The 23,652-nt window shown below is 37.2% G+C and overlaps 2 protein-coding genes across 4 annotated transcripts in view; both read right to left on the bottom strand.

The window, feature by feature from the left end:
- The window catches only part of LOC135210707 (prostaglandin G/H synthase 1-like), a 300,730-nt gene that overhangs the window by 32,301 nt on the left and 244,777 nt on the right, over positions 1-23,652 (bottom strand). The window lies entirely within an intron of this gene.
- The window catches only part of LOC135210708 (tumor protein p53-inducible nuclear protein 2-like), a 54,716-nt gene that overhangs the window by 2,631 nt on the left and 28,433 nt on the right, over positions 1-23,652 (bottom strand). For all 3 annotated transcript variants that reach the window (XM_064243477.1, XM_064243476.1, XM_064243478.1), the window contains 2 exons: positions 3,030-3,233; positions 86-606 (listed from right to left, as the gene is read on the bottom strand). In XM_064243477.1, coding sequence (XP_064099547.1) covers positions 86-606; positions 3,030-3,233 — 725 coding nt within the window. The remainder of the gene's footprint in view (positions 1-85; positions 607-3,029; positions 3,234-23,652) is intronic.

The raw sequence follows: 23,652 nt of genomic DNA, 5'->3' as shown, positions 1-23,652 counted from the left end.
GAAGGGTCTCCATTTAACTAAAATAATCTCTACCAAAATGATTTTTATGTATAACTTAATGTGTAATGCACAAAATTCTTCTCACCTTCTGGGCTGGCCTAAGCACATCAATGGCCTGGATAAGGTTAGCAGTTCGTTGGGCAACACCCGTTGTTCTGCCAATAGTAGGGATGTCTACCTGCTGCCCCCCACCAACCTCGCTGCTTGTTTCTTCTCTCATTGGGGACTCCTCACGTTCACCAGAAGTGGGCAGGGAGGAGGGAGAAACTGAGGGGGGAGAACGGGAATGGGAGGAGTGAGACAACAGTCGTCTGGGAAATATTCTGGCAGTAGCAGCACTGGTGTAGGTGGGGCGTGGCAGATAGACAGACATGCTAGGGTGCTCTATGAGCAGATTTTCCAAGGGTGAGCTCGCTAAAGGAGCTGCCTGTGAACGCGTGAAGCACGGAGGTGGAGTCATTAGCCATTCTTGTGGTCCTCCGTCACTCGTCTCTCCAGTGCAGAGCACAGGAGACGAAGTCGGCACCGGCACCGAAGGTATCGCTGCGGCTTCTGTCATCCACTGTGGTGGTACTTGGCCCTCCCAATTACACGCCTCGTCAACCTCTGCCGGACACCAGCACCATTAGTGCCACGCCACACCTCACCAATGCTAACCAATATGATCATTACCATACAGTACTTTGAAAGTCTTGCCCAACCATAATAAAGTTGCAATAAGTTAATAAGCGTATAAAATCCTTTCTTGGAGTCGAGAGGAAATTTCAAAGATCTACAGTACGTATTACAAAAGCATGCTGTAAGGCAAGTGTCACAGCAACTCAACTCAACTTTCAAATCACAATAATTGCAATGAAATTCAAAATTTGTCTCAATTTATTGAAATTAATTCTTCACTCAGGTTAGAACAGCAAAGTACTGCATTGTAATTAATAGCCATAAAGCTTATATGTACAAAACAATGTCACATGTCAATGAAAACAGTATCACAATAGTACACAGAATTTTGCCTTTAAAATCTTCCAGAAACTACAAACAATGTGTTAGTTTTACATATAACAAAGTACAGGGCCTGCTAAGGAAGTTCAACAGAATTATGAATAGTAAAGTTATCAATGTCACTGACACTGGAAATGGAAGATAAGATACGACATATAGATATTCAAAATGACTGAAAATTTTTTGAATAGAAAGAGGAATATATCTAAGCAAGAAGTAAACCTGATTGCAGTGCACATGCTTGCCAATATTACACTGTATTTACACTATCCTAACACTTCTCAAACCTAAATGGAATTCATTCATTCTTACTCCCCCCTTTCATTCGAATATTATTTCAACGCATAATGTTGAAAAAGTGTCTCCCTTCTCTTAAAAGGGTATTTCTACTCTCTTTCAACTTTCAGAGCTCAAATAAGTCCCTCTAGATTTGTTAACATCCAAACAATCAAATTAACAAATAGTGCTCAGCCAGTATACTTGAAAATACAGCTAGTGACATCAAAATATAAAATATTGAAAAGGAAAAAACTTTTCTGTAATTTTTACATCACATTATACTAATAAAAAAACAAAAAAACAAAAAATACTCTATATTTAATAAAGTCATGAAATGACATTTGGGAAGAGCATTAAAATTAACTGCTATTTCAACAACAGTTATTTGAAAAATTAAAATACTTACAAAACCCAAATAAGATTTCAAAGCAACATAACTAATCTAAATATGGAAACAGCAATGGATATTAACAGAAATGGTTATAGGGGCCGTATTTAATGAAACTTACAGTAACCATCAAAAGTCACAGCCACTAATCTTCATAATATGTATACTAACTTTCCATTAAATTTTCTTTTCTCTACAACATTCTAATAAAAATATACCCTGACAACAATACACTTTTAAAAGTTTTCTTCAGACTACAACAGCTTACTTTGTTAACCATACCATATCATTATCCTAAAGAAAAGAATACAGCACTAATGAAATGTTAGCTACAGTACAAAATAAAAGCAACTCTAAGCACCACATCAATATATAAGTGCAATGTCATATTTTTCTGCATAGTGCATGGGAGTAAATTACAATAAATATTCCATTTTGAGCCTGAAAATATAATTAAAATCTAAATACGTATCTATATATATTAGGGAAGAGACACTTATCTAGTACATGTTATAAGTCAAATGGTGCACATATTATAACTGAAAGTAAAGGATATCACCTCTGTCCAAGGGAGTGGGAGAATTATTTATTACAATCTAACATACGGATAAGTCAACGATATTAAGAAGACACTGTAGCAACATTTCATTGATTGAAAGAAAAAATAGAAAAAATAATGCAAACACATAACAAAATAGACACATGCTGCAATCCATGTTTCCTGTCTGAAGAAGGTAATTCTGAATCAGAAAAGTAATTTGTGTCAGTAGAGAAATTTCTAACTTTAAAGGAGAGCAACATTCACCGAAAATACTGTTTCTATACAAGCAATGACGTTTTAAATACCAAAGAAATAATGGGAACATTTGTAAAGAAATGTGTGAATGAAACATAGACATAATTCAGTTATACAGAAGAAAAGAGAGAGAGGCAATTAACTAAGACAAAGGTAGAATTCAGAGGAAGGCACTCATTACCTAGCATCCCTCTTAAGAGAAAAGGGGAGGCCACTCAAATTGACTAGGAAGGAGGTTAGTTCAATGCATGCTGCCTCAGGCAGATTCGCCAGGAGCTCTTTTTCTTTTCCATTAAGTATTTTGTATAATTATTTCTGATGCATCTCAAAGCAGTAAGAAACAGCTACTAAATCTGTACAAGGCCTATTTATATTTGTCCTGACTATTCTAAAAACTGTATTATATAAAGGCCTTCTTACAATTGTCTTGATACTACTACTCTCAAAACATTATAACAATAAGATTACGTAATCACAATTATTAAAGATTATAAAACCATGCAAAATTACTTCAAGCAAACTCGCCCAGAGGCGTCTAAATCAAACGCAGAAAGAATTTAATATTACCAGCTCTGTCCACGAGAACCCAGTCAGCATCGTCGTCATCTGAGGGAGTGGATGCCCTGATGTTGTGGGCGCCTAGGGTATCGAGTAGGGCATCCTCGGTCTTCTCCGTGGCGTCGTTCTTTGTGGTGGCGTTTGTTGCTGGCGTTGGCGGAGTGTTCTCGTTGCTTCCCCATATCAGTGAAGTGAGGTTGGCCAGCATTTTTTCTGGAAGACCAAAGGCTGTTGTTAGTCGACCGGAGGGAAGATCAGAGGTGGTTTTTAGCGGACAAAAGGGATGAGCAACTCCAGCCTCATGCGACCACCATTACAACATACCTTATCGTGTTATCTTAACTCTTCCTTTGAGAGTTGGGGACTAATCCTCCTCTAGTGACAGTGATCCATCACTTGAGGGATTGGTTGAAGGAATACAATACCGGGTAAGGATATTCCTTAGAAACATATGTAGTACCAACATTCGTTGAAATAAAAGAAAAATTAAACTTGGACACCGTAATTCTTTACTTTTATTCCGTTTTTCTAAAACCTAATGGATACATTTCATGAAGTGAGATAAGAAAATACACATATAGTACTTAGCATGGTTTACGGAATTCATCAAGTAAATAGTCCCCACGTACATACATGCAAACACACACAAACACGTGCGTGAGTAAACATACAAAATAATATACTATGTGTATTTATGGTTACATATACGCATGTATACATACATCAATCTATAAATGTTCCCTAATATCCAATTCGCTCTACCTGCGAATTAATGTATTCTCATATATGTTAACCGAAGGGGAATTTTTTTAGTTGATAATAATTTCGTCCTCTCGTGGGTTCGAACAGCGTCCACAGGGCTGAGGAGAAATCTGGACTCCAGTGACATTATCGACTCGGCCAACAAGTGAGGTATACGTTGATACGGACTCCGACCTTACAATTCACTGTCGAACTCAGATATTTGTAATTAGAATCGATATCCAACCGCCTCTGCCATGTTAACAAAGTCGAACGTTTGCCGCACGTAGCCATTTTTTATTCATTTTTATTACATCACCTTGATTCATATACATACATGTATGTAGGTAGGTATGTAATCATACATACACATACTACATCCATATATATATATATATATATATATATATATATATATATATATATATATATATATATTAGCAGCTGGATATTGTAACTAAATCAGTGTCTGATGGTTTCTAGACTTTGCTGCCTATAGTTCCTATACATGCCATAACCCGAGGGACACCTGTCAATATACAGGATGACACCCTGTACAATATAGAATGTGCAATTCTTTACATTAGCCATTCAACTTTCGATAAATTTGTCATTAACCAAAGTTGCATTATCATCGACATTCTGGTTTATGTCTAGATTATATATATATATATATATATATATATATATATATATATATAATATATTATTATATATATAATATATATAATATATATATATATATATCTTACGCACATGATGTAGCAACGCTAATAATGTTGATTAAAGTTAAGTAACTCTCTGAGCCGTGACGCCCGTCAGGACGATGACGCAAGCTAATGCTCTGACGAAGGCAACGCCTCAAGGACTTTGCCTTATTCCAGTGCAACTTCCCCATTGTTCCTCACGAAAAAAAAAGGTGAACACATTTATGGGCATGTGTTGACGTATAAGCACACGCTACGCATTGTGTGTATGTGCGTGTGTGTGTGTGTGTGTATATATATATATATATATATATATATATATATATATATATATATATATATATATATATATGAAACATCAGAGATTAGTTCCGTTTTCTTGCTTGGTCTAACTTTTTTCCCCCCTTAATAGTCTTTTCTTACCTAAAAAAAAATTACAGACACCAGAATACAACTCTTTAATAAGGCTTGGATCTCATGCAAAAAGTAATTAGTTCCTATTTACTCGAGATAAAAACAGGCAGTGTAAAAAATTAAAAAATAAATAGCACCAAGAAAAAACTAGTACCTTTGGACAACAACAGTTCTACTCTGATGAATATAACCAATTATTCCAAAATAAATTTAAGCAATGAGAGAGAGAATTTCAATTTATCAACAAAAGAATTTAAGCAATTTTTCAAAAAAAAAAAATACAAATATATTCATCAAAATAACAATTTAAGCAATTTTATCCAAAACAGAGATCAATTTCAGTTTTATTAAAAAATGAATTTAAGCAACATTTTTCCAAGAAAGAGAACAATTTCAATTTATTCAAAAATGAATTTAAGCTTTAAAAAAAATCAACCCGGCCACCCCCTTCCCGCCCTTTGGAAGGTGACATTGCTAAAATTACACAGTCGGGGAAAAGACGTGAATTTAGCCAGAATGGGTGTTCTCACGAGCGGTGAAAATACGATCCCCACCCAACTCTCTCTCTCTCTCTCTCTCTCTCTCTCTCTCTCTCTCTCTCTCTCTCTCTCTCTCTCTCTCTCTCTCTCCGGAGACAGGGACTAGGACGGAAGTTTCTCAAATGGCAATGGCGACAGAACTCACGTGCAATAAATAACTACTTGCAAGTAGTGTTTACATGCATTCTGTCCTTTGAGAAAGGTCCGCCCGTCCTCTTGGCCTTGATATCTTGTGCTATCACTGCAGCTGGACACACACACACACACACACACACACACACACACACACACAGCATCACCAGCGTATCTCACCCCGATCCTTACGTAAAGAATGCAATCCCATAACATAAACTTATCAGGCGTCGCGTATGAATGTCAGAACTGATAGGTTTCACGAGGTCATTAGAATACTGAAGTCACAAAGAGAGAGAGAGAGAGTTTATGATTGTTGAGCAATATCATCATCATTACGACAGGCATAAAGCAGACCAGAATATGTTTTTACTGCGTGAGTCTATAAGCGAAATCGCATTAAAGCGAGGTCAGCGAGAATAGAAAATATAGAGAATCTGCCTGTGAAGCACGCTCTTGTTCTGTCACTGTCGCCAAGCTCTACGGGCTGCTCTGTGAGCAAGAGCCCGGGCTGGCATATAGCCAGCTTAATAAAAAAAAAACAACACAATGTCCGCAACCTACTATTCATAGAACCATATGACTCCAAACTTCTATTATCACACAAGTCAACAGAAATGTGACGGTCAGATAGTGGAGCAGAATGGCAGTCTTCGCTACATTGCCCCATAGCGGATAAGACATAAACATTACATTTAGCCCACAGGAAAAATAAAAGAAAGGGGTACCAAGCGCCTTCGTGTTATTTTAACACATTTTTGAGGTACAATACTGGAAAATGTGTTGAAATAACACCAAAGCTCCAGGTACTCCTATTTTTTTTTTTTTGTGTGGCCTTGGCTAAATATATCGTCACACGCTATTTAGTGACATGCATGGCGTCCATAAAGTCAGAGTACCATTACATGTATTGGTGGCAGGTCCACAATAATATAGCATGTGAGTATATGGTCTTTAATGGATATTAAAAGCTTTCGAACCTTGTACTAGGTTCATCTTCAGTCAAGTGAACATTATGGCTTTAAAAATTCGTCGAGTTAAACTTCTGAACAGGACTTCGACGAACTTTTAAAAGTCAAAATGTTCACTTGATTGAAGACGAACCTAGTATAAGGTTCGAAAGCTTTTAATATCCACTAAAGACCATTTACTCACATAGTATATTATTGTGGACCTGCAACCATTGTCTTCATTTTCGACAGGGGTAAATTGCTTGTAATAGTACTGGGACCCTATGGACACCCCGTGTAAGCATAAACATTACATACACGAAAAGTTCTGTTCAGTGGCATGTCTATTGCCGGGGCACATTCCTTTTCGGAACAATCATGAAACACCAAATCGACACACCTGGATAAAACACACATGTGACATTTCTTCTCGCAAAGTGATATTTTGAAAGATCTGAACACTTGCACCAAAGAGTGAACTAATAATGCCACTCCGTACATGACGTCAAATAAGAGTCAAAACATAAGGAAAGCGTATGAGAATCATCTACCCAAGTCTCTCTCTCATCTCTCTTCCTTCATCTCTCTCCTCAATCCTCTCTCATTCATCGTCTCTCTCTCTCTCTCTCTCTCTCTCTCACATAAAAAGGTGCATTACATCATTTACCATCGCCTACGTAACGTGCTGTTCTGTGTGGGAGGAGACAAGTATGTACTGACCTTGTAAGTGCCGTTACTGATCAAGCCGAGTTAGGAGGAGGAGGAGGAGGAGGAGGAGGAGGAGGAGGAGGAGGAGGAGGAGGAAAAAGAAGAAACCCCACAAGGAAGGTTACTGATACATAATCAACAACGAAAACATTCACCCACTATAAAACCCTGATTAAAAACCTCGGGCGAATGTCTGACTGCTGACTACCGCTGAGAATTATGATATATATCATGGACTCCAGGAAACATAATATCATAATATCTGTAATGAAATAAAGAGAGAGAGAGAGAGAGAGAGAGAGAGAGAGAGAGAGAGAGAGAGAGAGAGAGAATAAGTATTTGCCTAAGTTTAACGCAGAAGATGATTATATGTTTTCCTTGATATTCAGTAATTGGCAAACACTGTCAGACTAGAGACGAAACATCCTAAGATATGACTGAAACATAACTGCAGAACTAAGGCAAAGAGATACTTAACTTCATGTCCCGTCCCATTCCGCCACACGACATGTAAAAGCGTCTTTCCTGAACAAAGGAATCGGCGAATGAACGCTCTGTTTCATTACACTTGCCAGGCGATGAAAAAAAAAAAAGTTACAAAGCCTTTTCTGCGTTACCGCTCCTGTGTGTATCGCATCGGGTTTCTTTTATATCGGTAAAAATTAAAAAGTAACTAGTAAATAACTAAATTCTAAGGTGTAGTTTTCATATACTGCAATTCTGTTCTGTTGTAGCCTGCTCAGTAAATTACATCGATTAATAATTACGTTACAATTATTAACGTAATTTAGAGAGAGAGAGAGAGAGAGAGAGAGAGAGAGAGAGAGAGAGAGAGAGCTTTTGTTAGGGAGCAGCATACAAAAAATAACTTGAAAACAACATTTAATATGGATAGAATGAAACCATATACATTCAAACATCGTTCTGACCTTCATGCATTACTTTCAGAATTAAATTAACGACCACAGAGATGGTTATATAAAACGGCAAAATTCGAAAACATGGCTTCCTTTGGGATCTAAAGAAACTCTCGCATTATACAACAGAGGCAGAGCGATATATTGACTTCTAAAGTCTAAAGGTCACGAGAGAGAGAGAGAGAGAGAGAGAGAGAGAGAGAGAGAGAGAGAGAGAGAGAAGCCAAAATAAGAGACAACGAAAAGTATTAAAACAGATGTGTAATTCAGGCATACGAAATGTCACACGAGAGAGAGAGAGAGAGAGAGAGAGAGAGAGAGAGAGAGAGAGAGAGAGAGAGAGAGAGAGATTAAAAAAAATATTAAAGCAGAGATATAAATCAGGCATGCGAAATGTCACGAGAGAGAGAGAGAGAGAGAGAGAGAGAGAGGAGAGAGAGAGAGAGAGAGAGATTTCTACCTGCCGTCAGCTGAGAGAGACCAGTGACTTCAAGGTCGAATGAGACGGAAGGCTTTAATTTCCTTAACTTGCCAAAGGCTTTAATGGCCTTCGCCAACGCTCGTTTCGTTCGCTCGGCCTTAGCCCTTGTTGTTGTTGTTGTTGTTGTTGTTGCTACAGAGCTGACTACGGAAGCACATTAAAAATACTTACCAACTGCGAGATCGGATTACGTGACGTAAGGCAGTGTTTTTGTTGCACCTGAATTATTATTATTATTATTATTATTATTATTATTATTATTATTATTATTATTATTATTATTAGAAGAAGAAGAAGAAGAAGAAGAACCCTATTCAGTGGAAAAAGTTCACAGGTGCCAATGACTTAAATTTCAAGCTTCCAAAGAATATGGCGTTCATCTGAAAGAAGCACCAGGAGGTAAATAAGAAATACAGAAAGAAGCAAAATAAATTAAGAAATCAATAAATAAAAATGACAAAATATATGTAAAAATCAATAAGCAAATAGATGAAAATTTAAGTACAAGAGATCAGTTATAATGAGATAAAAATAAATGAACAAATTAATAAATAAACAGAGAAAAATGGGAGTCAATTAGTGGTAGTTATTTTCCCCGTTTATACTAAGATAAATAAATAAAAAATATAAGTAAAAATCAATGAATAAATAGATGAACATATAAATAAAAGAGATCGGTTAAAATAAAACAAAACAAATAAATGAACGAATTAATAAATAAACAGACAAAAATGGGAGTCAATGAGTTGTAGTTATTTTCCTCGTTGATACCTAGATCAGCCAACTGGCTGTAAAACCATATACACCGAAAATCTGGTTTCCAGCGTCCAAACGGGATGACGTGGCAACAACCTGCTCATGTTTTGTTGTTTTTGTGGTATTTGTTGCCGATTCGGTTTTATCCCCATCACCACAGAGGCTGGTAGGTAGGTAGGTAGGTAGGTGACTACGGTCAGGCTAAATATAAACTCTTTCAAGCAGCCCTGAGAGATGCGGGGATGCTGTGTCACTGGGTAGTGCTGCTGCTGCTGCTGCTGTTGCCGCTCTTAATTCACAGATGTTCTAATGGGTCTTTTCTTCGTCCCACTACAGAGAACTATTTGTAGACGAACGACCTGAAACAGGGCCACTGCATTGGGTGCTGTGCCAAATTGGTGACTGTTGTAGAGAGAGAGAGAGAGAGAGAGAGAGAGTTTGTGGGTGGAGCAGTGTATGTGTGTATACATATACTATACACCTATATATATATATATATATATATATATATATATATATATATATATAAACATATATATTTAGGTGTATGTATGCATGGTATGTATATACACACATATTTGTGCATATATAAATCATATAGTATATATAAATGTGGATGTATTTATTTTTTGTATGTATGCATGTATGTATATATGCACCACATTTGTGTATATATGCAGATGTACACGTACATGTGTGTGTGTGTGTGTGTGAAGCCTATTTGTTTGTTTACTCCTCAGAGGACGCAGTGGCTGAAGGCGGCGGAAAGACTCCCGAATCTCACACCGTGTCTCCAAGGATGAGATAACCAGGCCCACGCCCTTTTCTCGACCCCTGTTGACGGGGTGTCAACCATTCGCACAGCTGGGCCGATAGGTGGATGACGGGAGTGGATGGGTATACCCTGCCAATGTACAGCCTTTGTGTGTGTGTGTGTGTGTGGTAACAGCTTCTCAGCGCAAATCACGAACTAATCAAATATCAAAACATAACAGAACAAGTATCCCGAGAGCAATACTATAATGACCCTAAACCTCCCCCAATCTCTGAACGCATTCCGATTGGTGAAACGCTGAACACAAACAGACACATTGTGGCTCTTGTTAAGGTTAACGCCGGCAGTTTTCTCCCGACATGATTTTGTTTGCGAAACATGAACGGACCCGATGGGAATCATTTCAAGCATTACGGTCATGGTCAATGGAAACAAAGTCACTAACCTTGGGGTCGACTGAAAGCCCTCCATTAGTGGAGCATGCATGTCAAATATGAAGTTTCTATCTCGTATATATATAGTTATGATAAAGTTATGGTCAATGTTAAAGGTGTGTTCAAAATCTCGGGAATTTGGACCCACAATTTCTCGCTTCTTGGCAAACCCCTTGTGTGATTCTGAAAGAACTGTGGCCATTTGTGCAAACTGACAGAAGGACAGACTGAACTAACAGATGCTTCCTCCTCAAGCATATATTTGTGCCAAGTTTGAATGAGATATCTCAAACCGTGCTAGAGGATTTGTGATGACAGACTCACTGACACAGAGACGGCAAACGGAGGGAAAACCAATGTTGTCTCACAACTGGTATTAATTTTAAATACGAAAATACCTCTAAATAAATATAATATCTAACGACAAAAACTCAGAATTAAAATCTAACAGACTGAATAATGTATTTAACACATCTTCAGGACACAAAGGACAGTCCGCCCGGAAGCCGGAAGATGGGTTAATTACACGAAAGTACTTGGTACTCACACGTTTCATTTCACTTTAACTACATACATACGTACACACACACACACACACACACACACACACACACACATATATATATATATATATATATATATAGATATATATATATATATATATATATTTTACCTGTTAGTATATTATGTACTACTGCCTGATATTAAAAAGTATGGGGGATCACGAACAGAAAAATGGGGAGCACAGTCTTAGTAACCTCTTCCCAAAAGATTTTGAAAAAGTAGTTCGAGACGTTCTGGAGCCACCCTATTTATAGGGCAAAAGGCGTACATATGCGAAGGAAAATAAATGTGTTGATATTAAACACTATTTGAAAACCCAGATTAAATTTCGAAAGTGACCCTCTGGAAAATAATCAACATTCCCTTCCTTACCGCATCGCCAGCTTGTATTCGTTCGACCATCTGTGACAGAACATTTTGTAAGGAAATTGATCTCTCTCTCTCTCTCTCTCTCTCTCTCTCTCTCTCTCTCTCTCTCTCTCTCTCTCTCTCTCTCTCCAACACAGATTCGCAATCGCACTGACTACGCAAGGACGCCAAATAAAACCTAATCAAAGTTTTTCTCGTACTTAGAGATATATTTTATTTTAATTTAGTTTATCCTATTACACGTTGAAAGAATGAATTCTGCTTTTAGATGTCGTTAAGGGATGAAAAAAATTTAGAATAACGCTTTGACATTTAAGTAATTGTTAAAGAGTGTCCCACCGCTTAGAATGAAAGAGATTGCAATGCACAAGCACGTCAACCTCCAAAGAATCATTGAACCAAGGACGCTGTAACGGAACAGCAATACAATTGAATGCTCATTTCTTGCGTACCCCAATATCTCTCTCTCTCTCTCTCTCTCTCTCTCTCTCTCTCTCTCTCTCTCTCTCTCTCTCTCTCTCTCTCTCTCTCTCTCTCTATACACTAATTATCAGGGGCGAATGATGCACGAACTATTACTTCACTCGTCTAACTGCTGAATATCAAACAAGTTCTAAAATAAACTTCGGGTGTACCTGAAGCTCTCTCTCTCTCTCTCTCTCATTCTTGGAAACCTTACAAGCAGTCCCGTACCTTCGGGGAAAAAATGCTATTATACTAAGTCGGTTAAAGACCGATTTCACAGTACGATGAAGCCTTTTCGTCACGTGGAGCCTTTAAAAGAGCTGAGTCATCATTCTGACTGCCAAGGACGCCAGAGTCCCGATTCCAAGACTTGTTTCGATAGAAGAGGAGAACTTGAAATAAGGTAACTGAATTGAATACAGTGGAATTTAGGCCAAAGGCCAAGAGCTGAGACCTATGATATACCTATGAGGTCATTCAGCGCCGAAAGGGGAATTGAAACTGGAAAAAAGATTTGAAAGGTGTAACGGGAGGAAAATCTCAAAGCAGTTGCACCATGATTGTTTGTTTGTATGGTGTTTCTACGTTGCATGGAACCAGTGGTTATTCAGCAACGGGACCAACGGCTTTACGTGACTTCCGAACCACGTCTAGAGTGAAACTGTATCACCAGAAATACACATCTCTCACCCCTCAGTGGAATGTCCGAGAACCGAACTCGCGGCCACCGAGGTGACAGGTCAAGACCATGCCGATCACGCTACTGAGGCGAAACGACTGTCAGAAGAGGGTGGAAAGTCATATGGAAGAAAGAAAATATGAACGGAGGTACAGTAAAAGAAACGAAAAGGGGTTGCAGCCAGGGGCCGAAGGGACGCTGCAAATAACCGTAAGTAATGCCTACGGTGCACCGCACGTAATGCACTGACGGCACTACTGAAATAAGGTATAATGACGTTCAGACGGAAGGAGGCGACGCTTCAAAAGTCATGATGACGTGTTAGAATGAGCGATATAAAATGCAAGTCATTACACACTTATAACAAAGGAATCTCATAAACTTAGGCTTATACTACCTCTTATTTGCATATTAAATCATCGAGATTCACACGCCTACTTGGATTAATATATTATATATATATATATATATATATATATATAGATATAATATATATATATATATATATATAATGGGGATACAATCCACAATGAAGTAAAATCCTCTTGTAGTTTAAAATAATATATTTCTTGTACAGGATTAAAGCTTTCGTCTTGTTCACTAGTGAACAAGACCACAGTTGATGGTCGAAAGCTTTAATCCTGTACAAGAAATATATATTTTAAACTACAAGAGGATTTTACTTCATTGTGGATTGTATCCCCATTTACTTAGAGGTACGACATAGTGCCTGGCTTCTGCATATATATATATATATATATATATATATATATATATATATATATATATATATATAGATATATATATACACACACACACCACCACACACACATATATATATATATATATATATCTATATATACACACATATATATATTAGATATATATATATATATAGATAGATATAATATTCCTATATATTAGAATACCACAGGATAACAACCGGCAGAAGTTAGTACCAAGAGCTTTCTCAGGTATCGTCGGGGCACAAATGAAATACAGTTGGAAAGAAGGTTACGAGGTAAACAAAACGATCAAGAATACCAGATGATTAACTGTCAAATGGGTATAAATCAAAGAGAATCCAGGTTAACCCCAGATATATTGATATGCGTATTGTAGCATATTTTGTACCTGAATATAAATATCATGTGATTCTCAATAAAGAGCATCCACTCGGAGTCTGACAAAAAATATTAAAGAAACAATTTATAATAAAACTGTTCCTGAAATCATACGCAATCAGTCAAAATCACACCTGTTTAATATTGGGAGGAAACTGTGTTTCGTCATCCCGACTTGGGGGTGGGGGGGTGGGGAGCCTTCATTTCCTATTGTCATGAGTTCGCGCTGGTTAACCTTCGCGTCCAACGAACCTTTTAGGTAAACCCAATGCCCTCCTTCCTTCTACCACCCCCCCCCCCCCCTCGACTTCTCCAAATCGTAGGCACCCCCCACCTGCGAAATACCGGCTACCCTTCACTGCAACACCTGACACCCACTAGTGTTTGAAGTGCGCAATTTTCAGGTTTTATTTCTTACGGCGCAATTGTACAAAGAATTCTCTCTCTCTCTCTCTCTCTCTCTCTCTCTCTCTCTCTCTCTCTCTCTCGGGCGTGCGCAGGTGAGGAAACAACTGTGAAACTAACTCGCTTTAACCCGTCAAAGTCGCCCGTGTCCTTGTTTCTCCTGAAATGCATCCCTTTATTTTTTCTCCGTCTTTGTTAACAATTTTTCCTTCCAACAGGTGAGAACTCAGATAAGAACAATGACGTATATCATTTCTCATTCTCTATGTCTCTTCTTCTTCTTCTTCTTCTTCTTCTTCTTCTTCTTTGCATTTAGCTTTTCCCATTTCTATATGGGGTCGCTTTTTCTAGTCAGCCTTCTCCATCTTCCTCTGTCCTGTACATCTTATTCTCTTAGACCTTTTCCCTTCATTTCATTCAATAATTTATCTTTCCACCTAAACTTTGGTCTTCCCCTCCTCTTCCGCCCTCCACCTCCATGTTCACATGTTTTCTATGTCTCTAAGACATTAAATCATTAGTCATTTAGTCAGTGCGTGGTTACGAAGTGGACTAAAAATAAACTGAATTTTCACCACCTAAACATCCAAACGATTATTCACGCCGACCACCCAACTAATTCAAACAGAATCCTAACGACTGTGACGTGGCAAACTCCAACTTTCCGTGAAATATTCACAACCAACCACCCTGGCGGCCGCTGAAGAGCAATAAAGGCAGCAATTAACACCAATAGTGACATCAATAATTCAACGTTACGGTGGAGTTGCTCACGCCTATTTTCATCAGTTGATTACCATCACCAGACGATGCAGGTGAAGGTCGGCGTCGGGGGGTAGGGGAGGGGCTGACCACAGAAGCAGAGGGGGCCCCTAGGAATGCTTCCCTTAAGGGTGCCCCATCCACCAATCGGCCCTTCTCAAAAATTGAAGCATGTGTTGACTGATTCACACCTGCATGTGGGGGGAAATTCTAGTAATTAAATAGGGGAATTTGGTGGGCGCCCGAGCTCTCTCTGTGTGTGTAGAGATTTTAAAAATTCACAGGTGAATAACACATAAATACATAAATACACACCTACATACATACATACATACATACACACATACATGCATGAATTACATTAAGCGATAGCATGACGTACTAACCAGGAATACCATGATGATTTCGTACTGCACGACATTCAACTGGGATAGAAACTCCATCATAAAATCCTTCCTAATGGATGGGGTGGTTACCGATCCCTGGCATGACTATATACTAGTTCTTTACTCTCCTTTTTTAGCCAGGCTATATTCTGTCAGTTATCTCTTGATTTTCATATAATCATATATATATATATATATAATTTATATATATATATATAAAATATATATATATATATCAATTCAAGCTACAAATGTCCTTTAATATCTAAATTCACTTTACCTCCCAAATGATATATTTTCATATATGTACCGAAGGGGAAGGGTTTTTTTAATTGATAATAATTTCGTCCCCCCATGGGATCGAAACCACCGTCCAAGTGGACGGGGACGAAATCAGGACAGTCAGTAACCGCTATCCAATCAGCCAAACAGACCGCTATAAGTTCATATCGATTCTGACCTTACAAATCACCCTCGATCTGGGTGCTTTCGTAATTAGAATCGATATGAAACCCCGTCTACCATGTTGGCCAATTCGAGCGTTTGACAGCACGTAGCCTTTTGTTATGAATAATTATCACATCGAACCGTGTCCATTTATATATCAATTCAAGCTACAAATGTCCTTTAATATCTAAATTCCTTTAAAAAAAACCCACTCCCAAATGAATATATATTTTCATATATGTACCGTTTTAAGGGGAATTTTTTTAAATTTGATAATAATTTCGTTTCGTTCCCCCCATGGGATCGACCACCCGTCCAAGTGGACGGGGACGAAATCAGGACAGTCAGTAACGCTATCCAATCAGCAACAGAGACGCTATAAGTTCAATATCAATTCTGACCTTACAAATCACCCTCGTTCTGGGTGCTTTCATAATTAGAATCGATATGAAACCCCGTCTACCATGTTGGCCAATTCGAGAGTTTGACAGCACGTAGCCTTTTGTTATGAATAATTATCACATCGAACCGTGATCCATTTTTTATAGATCAATTCAAGCTACAAATGTCCTTTAATATCTAAATTCACTTTACCTCCCAAATGATATATTTTCATATATGTACCGAAGGGGAATTTTTTAATTGATAATAATTTCGTCCCCCCATGGGATCGAACCACCGTCCAAGTGGACGGGGACGAAATCAGGACAGTCAGTAACGCTATCCAATCAGCCAACAGAGGGGGGACGAAATTATTATCAATTATTATTATTATCAATTAAAAAATTCCCCTTCGGTACATATATGAAAATATATAATTTGGGAGGTAAAGTGAATTTAGATATTAAAGGACATTTGTAGCTTGAATTGATATATAAATGGATCACGGTTCGATGTGATAATTATTCATAACAAAGGCTACGTGCTGTCAAACGCTCGAATTGGCCAACATGGTAGACGCGGGTTTTCATATCGATTCTAATTACGAAAGCACCCAGATCGAGGGTGATTTGTAAGGTCAGAATCGATCATGAACTTATAGCGTCTCTGTTTGGCTGATTGGATAGCGTTACTGACTGGTCCTGATTTCGTCCCCGTCCACTTGGACGGTGGTTCGATCCCATGGGGGGACGAAATTATTATCATTAAAAAAATTCCCCTTCGGTACATATATGAAAATATATCATTTGGGTGAGGTAAAGTGAATTTAGATATTACATAAAGGACATTTGTAGCTTGAATTGATATAATAAATGGATCACGGTTCGATGTGATAATTATTCATAACACAAAAGGCCTACGTAGCTGTCAAACGGCTCGAATTGGCAACATGGTAGAACGGGGTTTCATATCTGATTCTAATTACGAAAGCACCCAGATCGAGGGTGATTTATAAGGTCAGAATCGATATGAACTTATAGCGTCTCTGTTGGCTGATTGGATAGCGTTACTGACTGTCCTGATTTCGTCCCCGTCCACTTGGACGGTGGTTCGATCCCATGGGGGGACGAAATTATTATCAATTAAATAAAAAAATTCCCCTTCGGTACATATATGAAAATATATCATTTGGGAAGGTAAAGTGAATTTAGATATTAAAGGACATTTGTAGCTTGAATTGATATATAAATGGATCACGGTTCGATGTGATAATATTCATATATATATATATATATATATATATATATATATATATATATATATATATATATATATATATATATTTAGTATGGTATGTGTGTGGGTGGGTAGAGAGAGAGAGAGAGAGAGAGAGAGAGAGAGAGAGAGAGAGAGAGAGAGAGAGAGAGAGAGAGAGAGAGGGCTAAAATTCAAAGAGCAGGGCCTAAGAGCCAAGCTATTTGTACCTAGATCACATGCAAGCCAGTAGTGTGTGTGTGTGTGTGAGAGAGAGAGAAGAGAGAGAGAGAGAGAGAGAGAGAGAGAGAGAGAGAGAGAGAGAGATTCAACACCATAAAAAAAAAACAACCAAACGCAATAAAATTGACAACTCGCGTACACTGACCTCAAACGTCAAACGAACATTATATTTCTCGGAAATTCCAGCAGTAGTAGTACTGTCACGGAAGATAATATCACGCTATCCAAAACACATAGTGCGACTGTACTGGGTCGAATTCAGTGACGTGTTCCAAGAACAAGGCATTATTATTATTATTATTATTATTATTATTATTATTATTATTATTATTATTATTATTATTATTATTATTCCAAGATTAAAACATTATTATGATTATTATTATGATCATTATGATTCCAACATTAAAACATTATCATCATTTTCATCATCATCATCATCATTATTATTATTATTATTAATATTGTTGTTGATGCTACTGTTCACACTGTTTTTTATTAATAGTAAGATTCAAGGTCTTCTAATTACGTCATCCTTGCCTACTTTAAATAAGCTTTAAAAAAATGTGCTTTTAGTACCAGCAATAAAAAAAAAAAAACACACAAAAATATAAGAAAAAAAGGTACCGTTACAATTAAAGAACACCCGTGGATAAATAATACCTGTGGGTTAGCGCACCCAGGTGCTTACGCCATATAACAACTTCCTAAATTCCACAGCCAATTGTAGAACACCCGAATAAAATGATCCGCGACTGGGAACATGTTTGAGAGGAAAACTACTACTATGGCGTTCTTATGCTACCAGCGGAATACGTAATTTATGTTTGTTTGTTTGTATAGTTTTTTTACGTTGCATGGAACCAGTAGGTTTTCAGCAACGGGACCAACGGCTTTACGTGACTTCCGAACCACGTCGAGAGTGAACTTCTATCATTAGAAATACACATCTCTAACACCTCAATGGAATGCCCCGAGAATCGAACTCGCGGCCACCGAGGTGGCAGTCTATAATTCATGCACGTATGTATGCACTAGTTACATCTATAATTTATGCACACATGTATGCACACGTGTATATAAGTATGCGCATAATAACGTACGCACTAGTACAGTTTATATATCTATGTCATGTAATATTTGTAAGAATATTCTGCGAGAGAGAGAGAGAGAGAGAGAGAGAGAGAGAGAGAGAGAGAGAGAAAGTACAGTACCGTATATTCCTTGCAAAACCAAAATGTCTCTGCAGCAATTTACCCCTGAAAGACTAAAATCAAGATCGTATACTTCTGTCAGACACGGTGGATATATTATACATTAACAAAAACAAAACTAAACTTAACGGTTAAAACGGTAGGAAACGGAAGCGAGTGTCGTAACTGAAGTCTACTAATCACAGACGTACCGTAATCAAAATGACTGTCGCAACGTTAAGGTATACTACTCCTTCACTTGAAAACCCTCATCAGGTGGCGTACAATCAGGTGGTGGTGGTGGTGGGTGTACAATGTACGTGCTGACAATGGCTGGCGCAAGGGACAGAGTGAAAGTATCAAGATGAAGGATTATTATCTCAGTTGCCAATTAAATACGTGTTATTTATCACGTCGCAAACCCGAGGAAGAACTCAGACGGTACCTCCTAAAATAATTATAGCTTCTCATCATGATCTAAAGTATGTGACCAATCAGACTAAACCCTAAAATATCAATAAAAACTGTCAGTATTCAGTATCCACATAACGCCATTTAACATGCTATTGGTGAAGGACGCCTTTGTACGAAACTTCTGGGAAGTGATTCCGGACCCGACTGCCGCGAATGTACAGTGGCCTCATTATCCGTCACATTTCGGGCAAAAGTCGGACAATCGATATTTCTGTCTACCGAAGCTTCGGCCTACATTTGGGACGATTGAAACTGCCCAGGGAGAGGAAACTGGCATAAGCTCTCAGTCAGACGTCTGGGAGTTGACGATGATTGTTAGATGTGGAAATGCAGTAAACTTCGATATCACAAGACCGCTTCAACGAAAACTCTTGTTCACTGAATGAATGAGACAGCAGAACTATGTTCAAAATCCAGATTTGAGTGCTCCAGCCTTTTTATTTATTTATTTTCTTTTTAGCATTCATATAATGATGAAGAATTATTATATTATTATTATTATTATTATTAAAATAGTTTTACCAGACCACAGACCTGATTACTAGCTCTCATTGGGCTGGCCCATAAGGATTTGCTTATATTTACATTTTTTATCTATATTTTGTCGATTAAATTACAATTTTTCAAAACATGTATGACTGAATAACTTTTAAAAACTGTTTAAGTCTTCTGACAAAATATCACTGATCGATTTATTTCCAAAACTAGACGTGCGCTTCTGATTATACTTTGGACATTCACATACATTTAAATAGACGTTCGCTCCTGATATACTTTGGACATTCACATACATTTAAATGTCTGTTCTGAATAACCAGGCCTCTTTTCGGTTGCTCACAACAACGACGTTGTTACGAAACTGGTTATGGAGTCGTGACAAAATCAGCATCACTGCTCAGCTATTTATCTTTTTAAAACTCCCATCAGTATAACTCATCTCGTAACCTAAATACATTTGACAACTCAGCAAGCTCCTTGGCAATAGGCCTTACCGAAATCTCTCTCTCTCCTCTCTTCTCTCTCTCTCTCTCTCTCTCTCTCTCATCTTCTCTCTCTCTCTCTCTCTACATATATATACATGCATACAGTTATATAATAAATATATATAAGGTATGTTTATTATATATATATATATATATATATATATATATATATATATATATATATATATATATATATAGGGAGAGAGACCTTACCTTACAGACCTTACATCTTGTTCGGGTTGCCCCAGGTCCCTCAGTGTGAGGCACCTCTAATGTCTACCAGAGAGTTGCTAGTACATCTTCCGGTATATTTTGCATCTTCCAATCTTGGATGGTCTGGGATGCAGTTTAGATATTTGTCGAGCTTATTCTTAAACACATCTACGCTCACTCCTGATATATTCCTCAGATGAGCTGGCAACGCATTGAATAGACGCTGCATTATCGATGCTGGTGCGTAGTGGATTAATGTCCTGTGTGCTTTCCTTATTTTTCCTGGTATAGTTTTGGGCACTATTAATCTACCTCTGCTTGCTCTTTCTGATATTTTTAGTTCCATGATATTTTCTGCTATTCCTTCTATCTGTTTCCATGCCTGAATTATCATGTAGCGTTCTCTTCTCCTTTCTAGACTATATAATTTTAAGAATTGTAGTCTTTCCCAGTAGTCTAGTGGTCCTTAACTTCTTCTATTCTAGCTGTAAAGGACCTTTGTACACTCTCTATTTGTGCAATATCCTTTTGATAGTGTGGGTACCATATCATATTGCAATATTCAAGTGGACTACGAACATATGTTTTATAAAGCATTAATCATGTGTTCAGCTTTTCTTGTTTTGAAGTGCCTTAACAACATTCCCATTTTTGCTTTACATTTTGCCAACAGAGTTGCTATTTGATCATTGCATAACATGTTCCCTATTCATCATCACACCAAGGTCTTTAACTGCTTCCTATTTGTGATGGTCTCATTATTAGGTCCCTTATATGCATATAGCTTTCTTTCTCTGTCTCCATAATTTATTGATTCAAATTTATCAGAGTTAAATACCATCCTATTTACCTCTGCCCAATCATATACTTTGTTAAGGTCTCTTTGTAGAGCGTTCCTATCTCATCAACAAGTAATTTCTCTACTTATTCTTGTGTCATCTGCGAAACTACTCACTACCGAATCCTTCACATTATTGTCTATGTCTTCAATCATAATAACAACAGTATTGCAGCTAACACCGTACCTTGCGGCACACCGGATATTACCTTGACTTCATCCGATTTCTCGTCGTTTGCAATAACTATCTGTTTTCTGTTGTGTAAAAATTCTTTAAACCATCTTCCTACTTTATCCACGATATTGTGTTTTCTAATTTTCTTCGCTAATATATTATGGTCTACTTTATCAAAAGCTTTTGCAAAGTCTAAATAAACCACATCTGTTTCATTTCCGCTTTCATATTTTTGAATATGTTCTCACGGTGGACTAACAGTTGGGTTTGTGTACTTTTTCCGGGTACGAAACCATGTTGTCCTTTATTAACAAATTATTTTTTATTAAATGTTTCATAATATTTTTCTTCATTACCCTTTCATACACTTTCATAATATGTGATGTTAGACTCACAGGCCTATAATTACTTGCCTCTAGTCTGATCCACTTTTGAAAGTAGGGGTAATATATGCTATTTGTGCTCATCATAAATCTTGCCTGTATCTACACTTTGTCTTAATACTATTGCAAGTGGCTTTGCGATAGAATGAACTACTTTCTTTAACAAAATAGCAGGAATTCCATCAGGCCCTGCAGCAGCTCCATTTTTAATTTCATTAATAGCCTGCACAATATCAGCTTCATTAATATCTATGTCAGCTAAATATTCACTATTTTCATCCCTTACTTCTATATCATTATCTTCATTATCTATTCTAGGGGTGAATTCTCTCTTTATATCGTTCTGCCAGTATGTTGCAAATTTCCTTTTTTTTCATTCGTTAATCTCCCTTCAATTCTCAGAGGGCCTATTTCTATTCTTCTTTTATTCATCTTCTTCGCATATGAGTATAATAGTTTGGGGTTTTGCTTGATATTTAATAGGGTTTTTCTTCCAAGTCCCGTTTTCATTTTCTTTTGATTGTAATCTCTTTTGTTCTGCATTTTCTATCTTACTTTTTAGTTCTATAACTTTCCATGCATTTTTTTTTTTTTTTTTGCAGACCTTTTTTCCACTTTCTGATTTTCTGGAACAAGATCCTTCTGTCTCTTGGTATGCATGAATGATGTTTATTTTTCTTCTTCGGTATATATTTTTCCACTATCTCCAATATTTTATATATATCTCCGTATTTACCCTTATGTCATCACTTACGAAAATGTTATCCCAATCTTTGTTTAATTCTTCATTAATTTCTGACCATTTTATTTTTACTGTAGAAGTTGTATTTTCCATATCCTTCCACTTTTTCATTTCTTGCTTATCTCTATTTTTCACTTGCTTTGGAATGAACTGTTAATTCTATGACATTATGGTCTGAAATATTCGCATTATAAACTATTATTTCTTTAACATAATTCATCTCGTTCACAAATACTAGGTCTAAAAGTATTTTCCTTTCTTGTTGGCAGGTGATTTGTTTGTTGAATGTTGTATTCTAGTAGCATATCTAATAGAGAGAGAGAGAGAGAGAGAGAGAGAGAGAGAGAGAGAGAGAGAGAGAGAGAGAGAGAGAGAGATTTTGGTAAGGCCTACTGCCAACGAACTGTAGAGTTGTCAAATGTATTTAGGTTACGGGATGAGTATGAATGAAAAATCAATGACAAATAGTTAGGCAGTTGGTGCTGATTCTGTCATGTCTTCGTAGTCAATTTCGTAACCACACTGTTGTGTTCGCTACTGAAAAGCATAAATAACACCGTGAATCTAGACTCTTCAGATAATAATAAATATGTAACGTGGAAATCTAGGTAAAATGTCGACAATGCTACTAAGTAATCATATAGGACTGTAATAAAAACAGAAGTTCAAGTCTATCAATTAACATAACTAAGCGTAGGTACAAACCACAGGGAATTCTTTCTTCAGTCTAAAAACACTCCTTATATTTTTCGCACCATCCAAACCTTAAAATATACTACAGAATAAAACAAAAAAAACAAACAAATGGACATTGGCATGAGCTGTTACGCATTCTTGTGTTTATACTTGTGTCGCTAAAAATATATCGAGACAAATCGACATAAAAAAAAAAAAAAAAAATCTTAAAGAGGGTTAATATTATATATTCGAAAAGACGGTACGAAAAATAACACATGCAAGAGGTCATTTCTAAAGATTTTTCAGGCTCTTTAAAACCC

Source organism: Macrobrachium nipponense, chromosome 4, assembly GCF_015104395.2.
Source record: "Macrobrachium nipponense isolate FS-2020 chromosome 4, ASM1510439v2, whole genome shotgun sequence".
Classification (NCBI taxonomy): Eukaryota; Metazoa; Arthropoda; class Malacostraca; order Decapoda; family Palaemonidae; genus Macrobrachium; species Macrobrachium nipponense.
The sequence above is the reverse complement of the archived record's forward strand: the minus strand, read 5'-3'. Positions and strand labels throughout refer to the sequence as shown.